The sequence below is a fragment of the Sinocyclocheilus grahami genome, unplaced genomic scaffold, assembly GCF_001515645.1.
Source record: "Sinocyclocheilus grahami isolate Dianchi unplaced genomic scaffold, SAMN03320097.WGS_v1.1 scaffold81.1, whole genome shotgun sequence".
In the NCBI taxonomy this organism is placed as follows: domain Eukaryota; kingdom Metazoa; phylum Chordata; class Actinopteri; order Cypriniformes; family Cyprinidae; genus Sinocyclocheilus; species Sinocyclocheilus grahami.
Window position 1 is genome coordinate 1071063 of NW_015505260.1, and position 19118 is coordinate 1090180.

Below are 19118 nucleotides of genomic sequence, written 5' to 3' on the forward strand. Positions count from 1 at the left end.
AACTATGGGTGGCAAGGCACTGTCAAAAGATCTCTGGGATAATGTTGTTGACAGGCACAAGTCAGGAGATGGATACATAAAAATTTCAAAGGCTTTATCAATTCCTAGAAGCACAGTGAAGTCTATTAAGAAGCCGAAGGTATTTGGTACAACACAGACCCTCCCTGGATCAGGACGTCGCTCCAAACTGGATGAAAGAGCCAGGAGGAAACTGGCAAGAAGCACTCTGAAGCAGTTGCAGGAATTTATGACAGAGTGGTCATTGTGTGCACGTGACAACAATATCACAAATTCTCCACAAATGTGGCTTGTATGGGAGGGTTGCAAGAAAAAAGCCACTCCTCAAGAAAGAACACATGCAGTCAGACTGAGCTTTGCCAAAACACACCTTGAAGATTCTGAGGCAGATGAGACTAAAATTGTATTATTTGGCCTCAACACCAAATGATATGTCTGGCAGAAATCCAATACAGCTCACCATCCAAATAACAGCATTCCCTCAGTACAGCATGGAGGTGGTGATATCCTGTTATGGGGTGTTTCTCTGCAGCAGAGACTGGAGCACTTGTCAGGATAGAAGGAGAAATCGATGGGGCAACATACAGTCAAATTCTTGAGGAAAATACACTGCCCTCTGCCAGAAAGTTGTCAATGGGAAGAAGGTTTACCTTCCAGCATGGCAATGACCCAAAGCACACAGCAAAAGTGACCACACAGTGGTTGAAGGAGAAAAAATGTGAAAGTCCTTGCATGGCCTACTCAGAGCCCAGACTTAAAAACATCTGTGGAATGACTTGAAGACTGCAGTCCACAAACAGTCACCATCACATTTAACTGAACTTGAGAAGTTCTGCAAAGAAGAGTGGACAAATATTGCAAAGTCTAGATGTGCAAAGTTGGTAGAGACATTTTCCAACAGCCTAAAGGCTGTAATTAAAGCAAAAGGTGGTTCAACAAAATACTGACTCGAGGGGGTGATCCTTTTTCCAACTCAGTGATTCCGTATTTTTTTCTTTTCTTTTTTTCTGACATGTTGGTCTTCATTTCAAGCTGCAAAGCAACAAAATGTGATTATTTTAAAGGAGATGATTCTTTTCTATACCCACTGTATATAAAACTAATTAAAATAAATTACAAATTAATATTGAAAATAGATTTTAAATACAATCGTGTTCCCAGTAGTTTTACTGAATTTACCTGTCATTGTCAGGTGTGTAAGAAAAACTTGCACTTACTCCTGTTGATTTTTTTTATTATTAAGCAATTAGCTTTTTTCACTAATATGCAAGAAACAAACAGCTAAAAATATAAAGCATAATTAATAAATACTTTATTTTTATAATTAATTCTAATACTATTATTTAAAATTGTATTATATAATAATGTTTCAGTCTTATGCAAGTGAGGAGTGAGGAGCAAAATCATTTTACGGTCTAATTTATGTTATGCAGGACTGAAATGTTTAACCAATCACCTTCCTAAGTATGCTTGACAGTGCACATCCTAACATAATAATAATAATAATAATAATAATTATACATTTTATTTAAGGCATCAACATACATCATGAATAATAAATAAAACAGCAATAAATAACAATAAATAGCAATATCAATGAACCAAAAAAAAGAAAAAGTTAAAAATAGCTTTGAATTGGGATAACAAATCTAAGTTGCGGATGTTAGCTGGGAGAGAATTCCAAAGGCGAGGAGCTGCACGGCTAAAAGCTCTATGACCCATGGTGGTTAAACGAGCTGTGGGTGTATGGAGAAGACCCAGTGAGGAAGAACGAAGGGTTCGAGAAGGGGTGTAGGGCTGAATAAGATCTGAGAGGTAAGTTGGAGCGAGGTTATGGAGAGTTTTATATGCGAGAAGAAGAATTTTAAATTCAATGTGAACTTTGATGGGAAGCCAATGAAGCTGTTTAAGAGAGGGAGTAATGTGTTGTATAGATGGAGTCCGGGTTATGATACGAGCAGCTGAATTCTGAATCAGCTGGAGTTTATGGAGAAGCTTGTGTGGTAAACCAAATAAAAGAGAATTACAGTAGTCGATGCGAGAGGTGACAAGTGAGTGAACTAGAATGGCAGTACTGTGTGGGGTGAGAGATGAACGAAGGCGAGCAATATTACGGAGATGAATGTAACAAGACCGGGTTATACTATTAATCTGAGCTTTAAATGAAAGAGTGCTGTCAATTTTGGAATAAAAAGCAAATTAGACTTATTTGTTTGTGACAATAACTGTATATAATACATATTGTGTAGTATTACCCAAACATTTTTAAAAACAATACATTGCCCACCAGCTCTAGTTTCTCCTTCTCTTTAATCTGCAGTTTGTCAATGTGTTCGGAGAGGTCGGGCCTGTCAAAGTCTTGGTGCAGTTGCTCTTTAATCTCCAGAACCTCTTTGGAAAAGCCACAGAATGCTTTTGTTATCTCATGCACCAGCTGTTTGTAGTGCTCGAAGTCATAGTGGGGCCCCGTCCTTAATTACGCCTCATGACCCCTGAGAAAAACAACAACTGTATTACCTCAAATACCCTCTGACAGACAGACAGACAGATAGATAAAGATAAACTGACTCCTCAAATAGCTTGTATGCCTCCACACGCTCAGCTTGAAGTACAGCAAATCTTCTGACCACATTTTTGAAATCTGTAGGTGCCTTTAAAAAAATGAAAGATAGAATAGACACACAAGTCGCAAACATCAAAAAACTCAATATGAATCCCTTGCTATATATATATATATATACATACACACACAATATTATTTAATCGGTATTTTAAATAATGCCATTATAAGTCAGAAACACGATAATACTTTGTTAGTGATTTAAAAACAATGTATTTATTTATGATTTAGTATTATTTTGTTCATATGTAACTTTATTACTATGAAATGATGTAAATGTACAGTAAGTTTCTTTATATACTAGCGTTAGCCAGTTCGCTACGTTGTATTTATTTCTAGTCATTTACTATTCCTAAATGTGATTATATGATACAAGCTAAGTATTCAAAACTAACTTGCCATGTTGCTGAAACTGTGCTCTTGGTGTTTTCGTAGCTTGGCTGATAAATCACCTGAGCAGCAACATGTGTATCGTTTCATGTAGCCACGCTGTTGCACTCACTTCCTGTTTGGGTTCGCGTAATACAACTAGGGATGGGCGTATCGATCCTAAGTATCGATATATCGATACTGACGCGAGTATCGAAAGTATCGATACTCAAACTAAAAATATCGATACTAAGGTGTGTTTTATTTACCAGTGATTTCGTTTATTTAAAATAATAATAATAATAATAATGCGTACAAATGCATTGAATTGAACAAATAACCTTTGTTCGCAAGTAATTGTGTAGGATAGAACTATTTTCCTGCTCATCTGAACACACGCAAATGTTGCAAGACATAACTAATCAATCACAGAGAGCGTTCACTCACTTCTAAAAGTGCATTCAAACAGGGCTGCGTTTCCCAAAAGTATCATAAGAAAGCATTAAAGCTTTTGGGAACAGCAGCCCTGAACAATACTTATCAGAGGACAGAAAAAACCATATGTTTGAGTTATTTCACAATAAACAAATTGAAATTGTAGCCTACATAGTTTGTGCAATTACAGTTATTTAAAGTGAACGTTGAAATATATAAGGCATATTGAATGTTAAAATGCATTTTAAACAAAGTTAAGTGCTTATTATTACCCATTTTACTCTTAGTAATTTAATAATTTAATACATTTCATCATTTAAAAGTTTAGTGCAGAAGTATCGAATCGGTATCGATATCGACGATACTGCCTTGAAAAATATCGGTATCGTATCGAAAACAAAATAAGTGGTATCGCCCATCCCTAATCTCAAGCCGCTTCAGTGTCTATTTATAGAGCAGGGGGTGGGTGCTTCGGATTCTGGAGAGAATTTGATTGGTCAGAAGATTTGATGAGAAGATGAAGTACGATGTGACGTCAAAAAAATTAATTGTGCCGTTTTGGCGGAAGTGACGAACTGCAAGCTTTGAATGCTTATATCTTCTAAATGTGAATTTTGTCACTGTTTTGGAGCACACTGCCTTATAGATAACCTTAAGACTAACATATTGTTACTAACACCCAAAAAACTTTAATTTTGATTTCATGGGGATTTTAAATCTAAAAAATATATATTTTAAAATACTGTACTTGCAGCTATTTTAACATTGATGAAGTATAAGGTCACTTAAGTGTACTTTAAGAGAGTACGCTATGTTTCCTAACACACTTAAATGTGCTTTTAAAAATGCACTTTGTAATAATGTCAAATTAAAGTCTAATTTGTAATAATGTCAAATTAAATGTACTTTAAATTGCAATTTAAATAATTGTTTTAATATACTATTGTCATGTTTAAACAAGTATAATTATTTTGATGTGTTGAATAGCATACTAAAATACGTGAAAGGTATTTAAGTATAATTTTAACTAGTGTGTTATTCAATATTCTATTTAAAGTTAATATATTTTAAATGTAGTAAATTGTAATTTCATCATAACAAATGTGTAATTACAAATGTATTTAAATACATGACATACAAGTTTCAATAGAAATGACATGAATAGAAAATGACATTAGAATATTTCAGTTTACCATAAATGTTTGTCAGTACATTCAGCAGTACACTTAAACCATATTTCTATGTGAAACGGCATATAACTTGTACTTGCATTCAACTTAAGTGGGTCAAAAAAAAGCACTCTGCATTTCAACTAATTGTCATTTCATTTTAAATAACATGCAGTTAAGTGTCCAAAAGCAGTTCAGTTTGCACTTAAGTACATTCCTTTAATGTACATTACTTCCCTTAAAAGTCCTCTTTTTTTTAAAGTATGCTAAAATGTACTTCTTTTTCACAAGGGATTGGGAACATCGCTTATAGCACATTTTTTGTCCTTTCTGGTGCTTTACAGCTTACGGTGATTAAATGTTTCTCATAAGGAAAAGCACTGCAAGAACATTCTTCAAAACAACGCATATTGTGGTCCACAGAAGATGGAAAGTCACACTGCTTAATGATGACAGAATTTTCATTTTGAAATGTTTAATTAATTTCAGTGTTATGCAAATGCTCTTCATCCGTTTGTACCAACCATACAGGATGTACGTTCCCATGGGCTTGAGCAGAGTTAGGCCTTTTCCTGTGTTCTCTCCACACAAACAGTCCAGTACAATATCTACTCCATCTGGAGATATCCTGCAGGAGAAAAGAGACATCATTAACCATATTGCTGCTCTAAGCACTGGTAGCTTGCTTAAATCGGGGCCTCTGAAAATTTTGAATATTAATATTGCCCTAATATTGAATATTTTTTCAGCGTCTCAGCTGATAAGGAATGCAAAACTAACTTGCCATGTTGCTGAAACTGTGCTCTTGGTGTTTTCGTAGCTTGGCTGATAAATCACCTGAGCAGCAACATGTGTATCGTTTCATGTAGCCACGCTGTTGCACTCACTTCCTGTTTGGGTAACGTCATGTGGCGTCACCTCACGGCTTGCTTCTTCTTCTTCTTCTTCTTCTTCTTCTTCTTCTTCTTCTATACTGCCTTGAAAAATATCGGTATCGTATCGAAAACAAAATAAGTGGTATCGCCCATCCCTAAATACAACGTCATGTGGCGTCACCTCACGGCTTGCTTCTTCTTCTTCTTCTTGAAATTTTATTGGCGGTTGGCACCTCACTGCTTGCGTACTGGGACAAAACTCAAAAATATGGTTTGTGACTAAGCAAACAGAGGCATAATTTATTGAAATGAATATATATATATATTTATAGTAATATTAAAGTATTCTCTATAATGAAGCAATGCAATAGATGTTTATTCTCTAATATATTAACGTAAATACCATTTTTTAAATTATTTATATTTATACAAATCTATCATTTTATGAACGCTAATATTAAATGTTTCACGCTAAAGCGCCACTAGGCGGCGCCAGTGTCCTATGTTATTCAAAAACCTTTATCGTGCTTCCATGTCGAAATGAATTCACGTCATGTTGAAGTTTGATATTTTAAAGCCATACTTTTATTATGCAACTAGGTATGTAAGAAACAGCTGAGTTTAATGATATTCAGTTTAAGTAATCAAAATGAATTTCATCACATGCATTAAAATTGTGCTTAATGCGACTAAACGTTCGGATCGTTTCAGTCTCATTCAGCCGGACCTGTAAAGCTTCCAGGCGACAGTGCGGTCTTGTCTCTACTAGCTCAGAGGGGCTCTGTTAGACTTGTTCTGACACACCACTGAATGAGACAAAAGCCTGGAGAGTTCAAAGGGCCAAAAGCAGTCTGCACCGGTTACATTACAGGCTATGGAGCCCAGCTCACTGGATCTGATGCGCATTAAATACTGTGCTACGCAAGGGGTGGGGTAGGGTGGATGGAGATACGTTTTAATGCTGAAATATGAGGAAACTAAGGCGGATAAATAAGGCAAGCCAAGAGGGATCGTCTTTACATGTGGAGAGGAGTTCAAAAAAATTAGTTGCACGGACGCAACACTGGTAATTGGGATACAAAACGTAGCACGCGTTGCACCGGAGGCTCGAGCTTATCCCTCGTGGATACTTGAGTTTGCACTCGAAGTAATAATTATTTGTGGAATATACGCCGGAGAGACTCAACACACAAACAAACGAGGGACAAAATGAGAGTGTTACATGTGCACCACAAGTCCTGGATTCTATGGACCGTGTTCATGTGTGTAATGAGTGGAGTTAATTCACAAGAAAGACAGTAAGTATGTTTGTAGCGCTATTTTATGGATGATGCGGAGCGTTTTAATAAGACTTCAGTCAGGTGATAACGGCATCCTCACTATATTGCCGAGCGCCTGTGGAAATGTTTCCTTGTGCAAGAATAAATCAACCCGGCAGCACAGCTGTTGATGTTTGTGGGTGTTACTAACAAATAACATGTAATCCGTTACAAAAATGTTTATGGTATTGGTAACTATAATTGCTACCAAAAAAGTCACTGCGTTTACTAGTGTAACACACCATGGTTAACTAATATGGGATCCTCTTCAAAGAAGTTTGCATGTACTTGCCAAGATACTACAGATTTGATGTAACAGCAACCGTAGAGTCTGTTATTTTGATAGAAACTAAGGTTACCATGGTACATTGTTGTAAAGGGTGGTACAGCTGACATTATGTTATGAACAAACTCCCAAGTGACGTTCTTTCAAAAACAGGTCATTGTTATGTTTCATAAATTGCAAGCATTTTCCCCACTGTTATTATGATCAAGAAGTTATTTACTCCATTTTTCAGCTTTGATGCTGCTATGTTGTAATGAGCTACGTGTATGTGCTGAAACCAATTTATTCTCCTCATGTTATTCAGAATACACTCGCTTTCCCAAGGCTATATTCGAAGATTGAGGTCTTTATACCTATAAAGGTTATTCTTTTGTAGTACATTGGGTTCAGCAAATAATGTTTTCTTATCAAAGAATATTTTCACTGTAGGGTTGTACTTGGTTCTTTTTTAGTTATTTTAATTTTTTTGGAGAAAGTTATTGATGTTATATTGATGGGTACGATGTTGCCAAGTTGTTTTTTTAAATCATTTTTATTGATGCTGGAACCAGATTTCTTTAATTATCTCTTTAAATACCCCAGCATCAGACAATAAGTTGACAAGAACCTTGTTCAAACCCCGTAAAGATTAGTTGACAGGAATGTTGTTGGGTTAATTGACCCAAGAACCACAGAAGTCCATGAATTTCATCCTGAGCTCAGTGCCAGTGTCCATACCTGTTACACGTGGTTGTGCCAAGTATTTCGAGCACCAGAGAAAGAGGTCAATAACCAGCTTGCCCTCTCTATGACAAAGAGCTACATTCTCTTGAGTCAGCCAGTAGCTGTACTTTCCTTCAACAAGATAGTGCTACCATGTAAACACTGAATAGTTCTATTCCCATCGCACACATGAGAGCATTGTAAGATAGGGAGGTGAGGATCAAATGCAGTCAATTCCACGTAGATGTCTTGGAAGGGATTTTCTCATGTCTTGAGACTTAAATTGTCTCTGGCCTCGCTGAACCGTAATGCCAATCACCTGATATCTCACACTCAGGCATGCTATTAAACTCAACGACACTGAGCTGCCGAGTTTATATGGGCATGTAATGGGTCCGAGAGTCACCTTCCAAACTTTTCTCATCGTTTAAGGTCACTGGAACCAAATTTGTAACTGGATTTGTGTAAGAAGTCTAGACAACTTGGATTCCAAAGAGGTGAAAAACACTTAAAGAATTAGGTTCATTATGATTAATTTAATTGTATAACAGCATTGCCCTGAAAATGAGTGAGCAGAGTTGGACACTAAGAGCTCCAGAAAAACTGCTGCTTTTGCATTGTTTATGCTTTCTGTTTAATAGTAAAATAAAGTTGAATGCATCTGGTAAGCTCCAATAGTAACAATTAACAAAACAAAATGGCTTGCGTAAACCATAATTAAACAATTTAATAACAAGTCAAAAAAGGTACAACTTGTACCTGCATGATTCCACTGTCAACTACATCATCGAGATGCAAGAATTCATACTGCGCAGCCCTCATGGTGCATTAAATGCACGCACTAAAAAAAACGCAGAAGTGACTGCATAGAGTCCATCCTCTAACCGTTGATCGATCATTTGTACATTTGTTATTGCAGTGCATTATGGGAGTGCATGAGTGCATTTGATAATGTCCACTACAAGTGGTCCTTGTGCACTATTTAAGCGTATGGGGCCATTTCAGACACGGTCATAGTCCTGCAAAGTGACTTTGGAGCTCCTTTCCATAGTGGTCAACCCATTATTGTAATTTAAACAACAAGAGCAATTTGTTATTTTACATTATTTGGTATTTTGTTTCGGTAGGCGAAATTGAGTAGTCTAAATTGTTGTTTTGAGATCAATCATAACGTTCCACCCTTCTCACAACACCCAACATGAGCAACAAAGAAACAAAACACTTGCCAGTTAGTGTTTGAACATTTGATATTTGTTTTATGTTTTCCCATGTGGTGAGGTTCAGCACTCTTGTTTGTTTGATTTGTGTGCCCTATGATGTGAGATTCAGATATACTCTCTAGACAAAACAAAGTGTTAGCATAATTGGTACCTGGAGTCTTGTGATGTAAACACGCACAGTTGTTGCTGTGTACTCCCGTCCTTTGATTCACAGGGGTTACCTGATTGCCGCGCCGTCTGTGTTCCGTGCCGGTGTGGAAGAGGCCGTGAGTGTGACCATCTTCAATGCTGTAGAGGACACACGAGTGCAGCTGCAGCTCAGCGTCAAGAGCGAGATTGTGGCTCATAGCCATGGCACTGTACGAGGTAAAAATTATTTTGGGTATTTACTACAATTTAAAACTGCTCAATTCAGCATCTCAAAGTAACGTCCAACAACAGCTGTGGTGCTAAGAGCTCCTCTTACCTTTGAAAAAAACGTTTTTAATCAAGGTAATTTAAATTTAGTTTTTAATTTTTAGATTTGTAATTATTGGGTCTTAAAGGTCTTATTTAGTTTCCATTTAAAATTGTATTAACTAAAGTATAGTTTTTGCCAAGTGAATAGTCATAGAAATTGGCATGGCATTAAAAACAAACAAACCAAGAGCTCCTTTTGCAATGTCTTGACCCACCAAAGATCACTGTCCTTGGTTAAAAAGTTAAACACCAATACTGAGTATTATTTAAGCTTCATTTTCATAAATTGTCAAATTAAAAATGGCACCAATCTTAAATGATCATAATTTATGGTTTTGTTCGATAAAGCCCTTTATTTCACTATAAATTCACGCTTTGTTGCAGAAATCTTGGTGCTTGTGCAGGTTTCACTTTACCTGTCATTTCTTTTTCATTTAGATAAAGGTACCATCAAAATAAAGGTGAGCCAATCATAAGCTAGTTTTAGTCCATAGTCCTTAAAGCAGCAGTTTGCACTGAGCTGGATGGGACCTTTATGCCTAATAACCACAATGTTCCCAGGTGCCGTCAGATCTCAGAGGCCAGGCACATCTGAAGGTTTGGGGGAACCGTCAGCTCAATGAGGGTGGCTACATCTTCCACAACCACACCACTGTGACAGTGGACAGCAAAGGCACAACTGTTTTCATCCAGACTGACAAGCCTGTCTATAAGCCCCGGCAGAAAGGTCTCTCTCCTTTCACCAAACGGGAATGGGTTGCTGATGATGCTAACTATTTTTGTAATGCTACATGTCTCAGTGCTGTTGATATTTGATATTTAATATGTAATTTAGCATATTAAATACACACTCTATACTTTCCTAATATGTTTTTTTAAATGCAAAAAATCATGCAGCACAAAACATTCCAAACAGTTGATTGTTACATTGCTGTTACATGACCTCCGTACAATTCCAGTTATTATCTTTTAAATTTATACAGTTATTTGGTATTTTTTATTATCTTGTGCTAAAACTCTTACCATGCTGGTTAAAGATGTTTTTTAAAAACTTGGCCGATATCACTTCTGATTCATTCCACACACTAGAAATGAAAGGTTATTTTGAGTGCATTTCATTGTGGGACACAATATTTTATGTTGTATGGTCTTTTACATATTGCAGAATTTGCATTCTGTGCATACACAAAATGTGCTTATTTTGCACACTGTACATCCTGCATGCTATTCCAAACTTACCCAATGTGTCATGGATAGCTTTGTGAAAGAAACAAGTAGAATTTTAATTAATTACTGTATGTTTCTTTCTCTCTTCTCTAGTTCTTATCAATGTATATGCTGTCACACCAGACCTAAGGCCAACCAGTGAAAAGGTGAAGTTCTGAAATTATATGCTAAAATGTTAAATGATGATTTGTATTAGAGGATCATTGTCCTATTTAGCATGATCAGTGTTTATTTAGTATCTTAAAGCTTATCTTGCTAACATTTTTAGAAAGGCGCAAAAGGAAGCTTAGCTGTGTTACCCTCATGCACAAACAAAAACGCAAATTACAGAAACACGTTCAACAGAGACACTTAGAAACAAGCTTTTTTTCCCAAAAGTGGCTCTAGCTATAGTGCGTGGACAGTATCCTTATTGAAAATTGGGCTGCTAAAAAATGCACGCTGGCAAAATTCTGCAAAACTTCTCTCAGATGGAAGATTGATTCAAATCTTGAGGAGGGCTAAAGTAGCTAAAGCTGTACAGTTTGTCGTCCTCACCCCACTAATCACTTCTGTTTTTTGTTTTACAGATTGAAGCTTACATAGTGGTGAGTGGAGGCCATGGGGTGGACACTGCTCTGGTTGGGAAGCATGATTGGAGTGTTTCTTTCCCAGCAGGGTCCATGTTGCACAGCTATAGAGCTTGACAACTGGTCAACGGTGTTGGGTTCAACCCTAGAGCAGACCCTAGAGGAGATAAAAGGGAGCAAGTCTTCCTGGGGCGTTGCCCCCCACTGCTCTGTGCTTAGCTTCCATCTCTTTCCCACATGCTGCTTGGTCTTTGAAGCATCTCTGGGGCAAATACTCTTCCTCAGTTCCAGAAAATTCTTCTGAAAGCTGTGCAAATGGCCAAAGGGGAACCAGAAAAAATGTTTGCTATGTATGCAATGTTTCATGTTTATGTTAGTTTAGCACTGTCAGCCTCTGGCTCTCGCTGGAGGAAGTGTCAGTTGGGGTGTGTGTAGTTTTGCCCTGATTGACGGGCTTCTGGAGTGTAGGCCCTTTGAGTCAGGGCAAGGTCAGTTTGTTTAAAAGCATCGCTGGATTTGAAACATGTTTGCTTAAGCTTGATTCTTTGCTGCCTTTTTACAAGTGTAAAGTGGCCTCTGGATTTAAGGCAAACAAATAAGCAAGAGTGTGACTATTTTTTACCACATACTGTTTAAGATTACCACTTTGTTTGCCTAGGACCCCAGAGGATCCCGCATAATCCACTGGAAAGATCTGAAGTCTGTTTGTTGTGGTAAGAATTGTTACTGTTGTGTTCCGTCTACTTTAATGATGTTGCAATCATTGTGTAATCACACTGTACAACTTTAGTTTATGACAGTCACTATGATATCTAATAAGCATTGACCACCATAATACATATGAAGTGCTGGTATTTTTATGTCACTATTGTCTCTATCAGGAATTGTCAATATGAGCTTTCCGCTGTCAGACCAACCGGTCTTCGGTGAATGGTTAGTCTTCGTGGAGATGCAAGGCCACACATACAACAAGTCATTTGAAGTGCAGAAGTATGGTAAGGAGTGTTTATCCTTTTTAAAGAACTGATTCAAATAATCTTAACCACACAATATAGTAAATAGCCTTTAAAAGATGGAAAATTAATAGCTTTTTTGTGTATTGTTAACTAAAATGTTATGGTTGACGAAAACTTCCGTTTCAGTAAGAGTAAAATGTATAGAAACCCATGAATATGATTGATTTTGGTCTGTTTTTCTCTTGAACAGTCATGCCCAGGTTTGAGCTCATCATTGAGCCCCCTCCCTACATTCGAGACCTCAATTCATGTGAACAGGTCACAGTCAAGGCAAGGTAAGAGGACAAAAACCTGCCATACACCTTAAGCAAGTTGTTTTACAATGGCCCCCATTTTCTCAGTCACCCTGCCTTATTCCAGGTACACCTTTGGAAAGCCAGTGTTGGGCAAATTAACAGTAAATATGACGGTCAATGGAGTAGGCTACTACAGACATGAAGTTGGCAACTCGGTGGTGAAATCAATGGAGGTGAGTGCATGAACATAAGGATGTTCTGCTGTGCATGCTGTTGTCTCCATGAGGTTCCTTAACTTGCTCAAACAGCGAAACGTCCTTAGTTGTTTTGTATGCATGGCTGCACTGGTCTACTAGGGCTCTATCTAAATGTTAGCCTCACCCTTTGCGGTCCTCCTCTAATTTCACACTTGTAACGGCATGTAGACTGTTGAGTAGTAGTCCACTGTGATGTCTAGACCAATGCAAGCTCAGCAAAAGGAGACATTGCTGGCACGTGGTTTCCACAAAGGCGTACTCCAAAGCCACTCCTTGTGGTCTTCATGGGCAAAACTGCAAGTCCACCTAAAAAGCACCATTTGGGACAGGGGCAAAATAGTCCAGTAACTATCCAGTGTTAACTAACTAGTCCAAGCTAGTCTTCTCAGCTTTTCAGCAGCCTATGCCCTTGTAACATCAAAAGATCAAAAGTAAGTAGCAATTCTCTGCAACAAGTTTCTTTTCTATTCTTTTCTACATAGATTAAAGGCTCAGCCACTTTCAGCCTTTGCATAAAGGACATGATGCCCTTAGAGGTTACAGACCATTTCAGAGGTGCAGTGAACATGTGGGTGACAGTGAGCAGTCTGGATGGTGGACAGCAGACCGTGTTTGATGATTCAACGCCCGTCCACAAGCAGCTTATTGACATCAAGTACTCCAAAGATACTCGCAAGCAGTTCAAACCTGGTCTGCCCTACAAAGGGATGGTGAGAGGAGGATCAGTCTTCTGGTAGAAAGCAGATAATGTTTCCTTTTATCCTTTTTACTAATCAATGCTAATTTGAAATGATTGTTTTTTTCACCACTGACCCCAGATTGAAGTGACCTATCCGGATGGAAGCCCAGCGGAAGGAGTACAAGTGCGGGTTAAGGCCGAACTTACCCCGAAGGACAACATCTACACTAGTGAGCTGGTCTCACGCAATGGCAAGGCCACTTTCGAGATTCCCTCCATCCCCACAGCTGCCCAGTACGTCTGGCTGGAGGTCAGTGAGAGGGATTTGGAGATGTGGTGGAAGCTTCTTTTAGGGGTGATGTAGGGTTTCCAACCCTACTTCTGGAGGGCTACCTTCCTGCAGACTTCAGTTCTGCTCCAACACACTTGCCTGTAATTTACAAGTAATCTTGAACACCCAATTTTCAGAAAGGCAGTTGACTTCCAGGTTGCTCGAGTGCCAATGGGACATTTCCTGTAATGTCACTTTCACACTAGAAGTTTTGATCTAAACCTAGGTTTTATTGACCATGAAGTTTGGTTTGTTTGATCATTTAGAAGGACGTCTTTCAGGTAAACAAAGGATCCACATTTGCATCTGTGTGGTCTGTGGCTGGTTGCATAAACAGCTTAGATTAGTCTTAAAAAATGAGTCCTCTTGTTCTTTTTTCTTCAAGACTGATCATAACTTTTAAGTCTGTTGCAAAAAGGTAGACTGGTCTAATTTGAATCCGAAAAGTAAAACTGATTACCCCTTTGCTAACTGCTAATTGGTCAAACTAGTTCTTAAGACTCTGTCTTAACGTCTTAACGTAGCGGCTATGTTTATGCAACTGACCCCTTTAGTTTGGTACAGTATGCTTTGTGAAAGTTGGGAATGCAGTCTGAAAGAGAAATTCTATTGTTTATTGTTCTATTGATTGTTTTTGTATAGCTTTTCACCAATAGTTTGATTTTAGCACCAAATAGTCAAAGTCACAGTACCTTCTATTTCTAACTTTCAGATTTAGTTCATTTCTTTTCTTTTTGTTTGCAGTCAAAAGTGAGTGCCATTGATGGCAGGCCTGTAGAAGACCAGTATCTCCCCAACTATCTGTCCATCAGTAGCTGGTATTCTCCTAGCAAGTGCCACATCCAGCTTCTAAGTCCCAGTGCTCCTCTTGTGGTAAGAGACACTGCATAATTAGCAATGCTTGATAAGACATACAGAAATATTTTGTATGTTTAAACAACCTTTAATCATGGAAGCACCTGTTGTGTTTAGATTGGACAAGAAGCAGAGATCTCCTTGAAGTCCACCTGTCCCTGTAACTTCACCTTGCACTACGAGGTCGCCTCTCGTGGGAATATAGTGCAGTCGGGTCAAAGACATACCAAGAGCATGGCTTACCGTGAAAAGAGAGCTACCATCACCTTTGACGCCAACATTCACACCACCGCCAGACCGCCACGAGTCTCAGGTCAGTTTTATTGCAATAACTGCAATATGCCTTTCAATGTATTTACTTATTTATTGGTGTTTCTTCAACTATGGACAACTTTGGCCATAAAATATATTACTATGTATATTACATATAGTGTCATTTCTATCACATCTATAGTTATGGATTGTTTTTAATAACATTCTACAATTTAAGTGACATGTTAAAAATTTGCTTGCTATGGCTAATATTATAGCAATATAAAATTGTATGTATCCTAAATACAATTAAATTATATTTGAACTTTTTTGCATAATTTGACACTGACAAATAATCAAAAAATATTGTTCACGTGACATTTACCTTGATTTCCTTTTTTTTTCTCTCTAAACTAATGGTTCATATCTACACTGTTGTCTTCTAGGCAATTCATAAATTTGTAGTGGATTATCTGTTACTTTTAATTTAAATACCTCATGCTTTATTTTTCATTATTCCTAATTTATCAATTTTGTGTACTGTGCATCATACTAAGAAAAATATTTTGAAACATGAATTTATTAATGAAGCTTACCGTTCGCTCATAAAGGCACTATTCTTCCTCTTTTTCCTCCCCATTTGTTATCTGTCTATGATCATGTCCTCTTTCTGCCCAGACTCTGGTGTGTCCTCTTCTCAGGCTGAAACAGACAGCTGCATGTCAGTTCTGCATTTCAACGTGACTCCCGCCATGGCCCCCCTCAGTCGCCTACTGGTCTACTATGTTCGGGAAAATGGAGAGGGGGTGACTGACAGTGTGCAACTTCCTGTGCAGCCCCGTTTCGAAAATGAAGTGGGTTGGGTTGATGGTTGAATTTATTTCAGCTCATTAATCATTAATCTGGTTTAGAATTTATTAAAGGCACAGTTCTGTCATTGTATATACACCCTCATGTTGTTCCAAACTCATATGACTTTCTTCTCCTTAGGTCTCTGTGTCTTTGTCCACAAACGAGTCGATGCCGGGCAGTCCAGTCAGCATGAAGGTCCAAGCAGAGAGTGGCTCATGTGTATGTGTAGCTTCTGTGGACAAAAGCATGTACCTTCTCAAACCAGGCTTCCAGCTCACTCCTGAGAAGGTCGGTTCTCATATGAACCTTCAAACATGCCATCAGAATAGCTCAGAAGTTGTCTTAACAGTTTGCTGCGATCATGGGTTTGCAGGTGTTCAAGGAACTGGCTGAATTTGATGTATCTGATGCGTTTGGGGTACCTAAAGACGAGGGACATTTTTGGTGGCCCGGCTTGTCATCGCGAAGACGACGCTCCTCTGTGTTTCCGTGGCACTGGGATATCAGTAAAGATGCCCGTTTTGCTTTTACGGTGAGGACATCACTGTCTCCCATATTTCAAAAAACTTAAACCTTTATATTAGATAGTAAATGCTAATATGTTTATGTAACTGTAATGCAGGAGGCAGGGCTGGTGGTGATGACAGATATGGTGAGTCTGAATCACAGGCAGAGTGGAGGGATGTACACAGACGAGGCCGTGCCCGCTTTTCAACCGCACACCTCCACCTTAGTGGCAGCTATGCATTCCCGATCTGGGACACGGTACACATACACGCAGTGTCTGAAATTATAAGGTTAATATTGGTTGTCTCTAGGGTCAGTAAGAGAATTGTTTCTTATGTCAGTGTGTGTTTTTCAGGGCAGAGAACCGCAGGCGTACATTCTTCCCAGAAACATGGATATGGCATTGCTTTAACGTCAGGTAGTAAAATTTTACTTTAAAATGTATAGATTTAAGATTTTTTTAAAGAAATTATTACTTTTATTAAGCATTAAATTGATCAAATAAGTCCTCTTCTTTTCAAAGCATGCTAAAAAAAAAATCCCATTTGCACCGCAATTGAATCAACATTAATAATGACAAGAAATGTTTCTTGAGCAGCAAATCTGCATATTAGACTGATTTCTGAAGAATCATGTGACACTGAAGACTGGAGTAAAAATGGCTGCTGAAAATTCAGCTTGCCATCATTGGAATAACTTACATTTTAAAATATATTCAAAAAGAAAATGGTTATTTTAAATTGTAATAACTTTTTACAATATTACGGGTTTTATTTATTTTAATATAAAAAAAATTGTTTTACTACTGTATTTTTGTACTATATCCAATAAATGCAGATCTGGTGAGTGTGTGTGTGTGTATATATATATATATGTATGTATGTATGTATGTATGTATGTATGTGTGTGTGTGTGTGTAACTTTGATTGACAGCAGTGTTACTGGAGAGGCTGAGTTACGCTTGGACATCCCTGATTCCATCACCACATGGGTGACAGAAGCTATTGGTCTGTCTGCGGAAAAGGGTCTGGGCCTGGCTCAAATCACAGAGCTGCGCACATTCAAGCCCTTCTTCATCGACTTCACCCTACCGTACAGCGTTGTCCGTGGTGAACAAACCAAAGTCCCACTGACAGTGTATAACTACCTTCCTACATGTGCAGAGGTGTGTGTGCATGTGTTTTTACATAGAAAAACTGATCACCATTTGCTACAATCATAACTATGATTCAAAAGATAAGTTGTCACAGATAGTTAGGGCCAATAAGCAACCACCTAAAACATCCTAGCAATTGCCAAGCAACATGCCAACAAACTTAGTAACTGAATAGCAACACTTTGGCACCATGGCAATGAATTTTGCACAGACAAGCACCAAGACACTTGCATGTCTTTGACTACCATAGTTGCTATAGAAACCAGTTTCTGCCTTCATATCATGTGGACTCAAATTTTATTTAGTATCAGCTTATTTTTGACTTGAGGTATGTGCAGAGAAAAGATTTGCAGCAGTTTTGGCGCTGAGGGGTTTAGAGTTTGAATCCTTGAGGAACAATGGGAGGCAATGAGTTAGGCAGCATGGAAAATGTGCAATGCACCTCAAAAATTCCCCAGAATCCTTTAGGAGCCCTTGGGAGTCCATGCCTTATAACTTTGAAAATGCGGAGAGCATGTGTTTGTGTGATACGGAGAAACTCCATGACTTATTTTTATGCCCATTATCTGTAGGTCCATGTGAAAGTGTCAGTGCCCAAAGGGATCAAGTTTGTGGGTCACCCAGGAAAACACCATCTTACCCGGAAAAAGTGTGTGGCACCTGGGGAGGCCACACCCGCTTTTATAGTACTGCTCTTTTCTGAACTGGTATCTGTCAACATCACAGGTTAGTCCATTGAATACTTCACCAATAGGTAAACCAACTCTTTTACAGAAACAGTATAATAAATCAAAAAAACTTCACGAGGTGCATCTTGGGATACTTTTTAAACAGTATTGAAGGAGTTCACCTGTATGCTTGGACACTTAGATCAGAAGGTTTTTAGGATCATGAGAAACAAATTCTGTAAAACGTTTGACTAGAGGTTTAAAAATCTTGTGCTTGTTTCATGTTTGACAAGAATTGTGTATTTGTTCTCACTATTGTTTACAGACGGTGTATTATTACAAGACATTGCAAACATTCTTGGGAGTATTAATCAATCATTATCGCATATTTTGACTCTTTGACTTGTTTCAGCCTGTCATTGACATATGTAATGACCCATGCTGGACAACAATGTTGTTCTTTTTAGGCTATCAAACAAGGAAAAGAACATAAGGGCATAGAGGTGGGGGTCTTTTCTCTGTGGCATTTCAATGAATTTGCAGGACAGTGCTGGCCAATGGGGCCCCCCATGGCTTTTTCCTAGTCCCCCTGGCTCCAAGTCCTTCCTTCTCACTACACGCATACAAAGGGGCTTTGCTGGCAAGCAGCCATTCTGCTGCGAAGCCATGTGTGTATCCTATTATCCCCAGGCCATCAGGGTCTCGGAAGACATTACGGGGTTTGTTTAAAAAAAAAAAAAGGAAGAAAGCATGCTGCTAGAAGTCTCCCATTTTTGCACTTGTTTATATCTGTACATGTATACTTTGCCAAACAGCAACTCTTCCTTTCATATGCACCCACAATGCAAGTAAACCATTTTCACTGTGATCTGTCATTTCTCATATTTGTTTCCATGGCAGCTCGCGCCGTGGCCTACAGTGAGCCAAGTTGCTGCTCCGATGGGCTGCAGTCCAACAAAGCAGGCAAAGTGGGTGAGGAACAGGAGGACAGCAGAAGCCCCGTGGGCATGGACTATGTGCGCAGAAGCGTGCTGGTAGAGG

At 38.4% G+C, this 19118-nt stretch overlaps 1 protein-coding gene across 2 annotated transcripts in view; it reads left to right on the plus strand.

Moving 5' to 3' along the window:
• Nucleotides 1-6305: 6305 nt before the first annotated feature.
• LOC107586397 (C3 and PZP-like alpha-2-macroglobulin domain-containing protein 8) overlaps nucleotides 6306-19118 on the plus strand; it is a 34846-nt gene continuing 22033 nt past the window's right edge. The window contains exons 1-22 of one of the 2 annotated variants that reach the window (XM_016273738.1): nucleotides 6306-6784; nucleotides 9228-9379; nucleotides 9911-9933; nucleotides 10034-10199; nucleotides 10793-10845; nucleotides 11269-11286; nucleotides 11927-11981; nucleotides 12150-12263; nucleotides 12475-12559; nucleotides 12645-12753; nucleotides 13260-13487; nucleotides 13596-13766; nucleotides 14532-14660; nucleotides 14760-14955; nucleotides 15573-15748; nucleotides 15885-16034; nucleotides 16120-16278; nucleotides 16369-16511; nucleotides 16609-16671; nucleotides 17187-17418; nucleotides 17982-18135; nucleotides 18978-19117. In XM_016273738.1, coding sequence (XP_016129224.1) covers nucleotides 6696-6784; nucleotides 9228-9379; nucleotides 9911-9933; nucleotides 10034-10199; nucleotides 10793-10845; nucleotides 11269-11286; nucleotides 11927-11981; nucleotides 12150-12263; nucleotides 12475-12559; nucleotides 12645-12753; nucleotides 13260-13487; nucleotides 13596-13766; nucleotides 14532-14660; nucleotides 14760-14955; nucleotides 15573-15748; nucleotides 15885-16034; nucleotides 16120-16278; nucleotides 16369-16511; nucleotides 16609-16671; nucleotides 17187-17418; nucleotides 17982-18135; nucleotides 18978-19117 — 2805 coding nt within the window. In that variant the 5' untranslated portion in view covers nucleotides 6306-6695. The remainder of the gene's footprint in view (nucleotides 6785-9227; nucleotides 9380-9910; nucleotides 9934-10033; nucleotides 10200-10792; nucleotides 10846-11268; nucleotides 11287-11926; nucleotides 11982-12149; nucleotides 12264-12474; nucleotides 12560-12644; nucleotides 12754-13259; nucleotides 13488-13595; nucleotides 13767-14531; nucleotides 14661-14759; nucleotides 14956-15572; nucleotides 15749-15884; nucleotides 16035-16119; nucleotides 16279-16368; nucleotides 16512-16608; nucleotides 16672-17186; nucleotides 17419-17981; nucleotides 18136-18977; nucleotide 19118) is intronic. The other variant, XM_016273739.1, reaches the window with a different exon arrangement.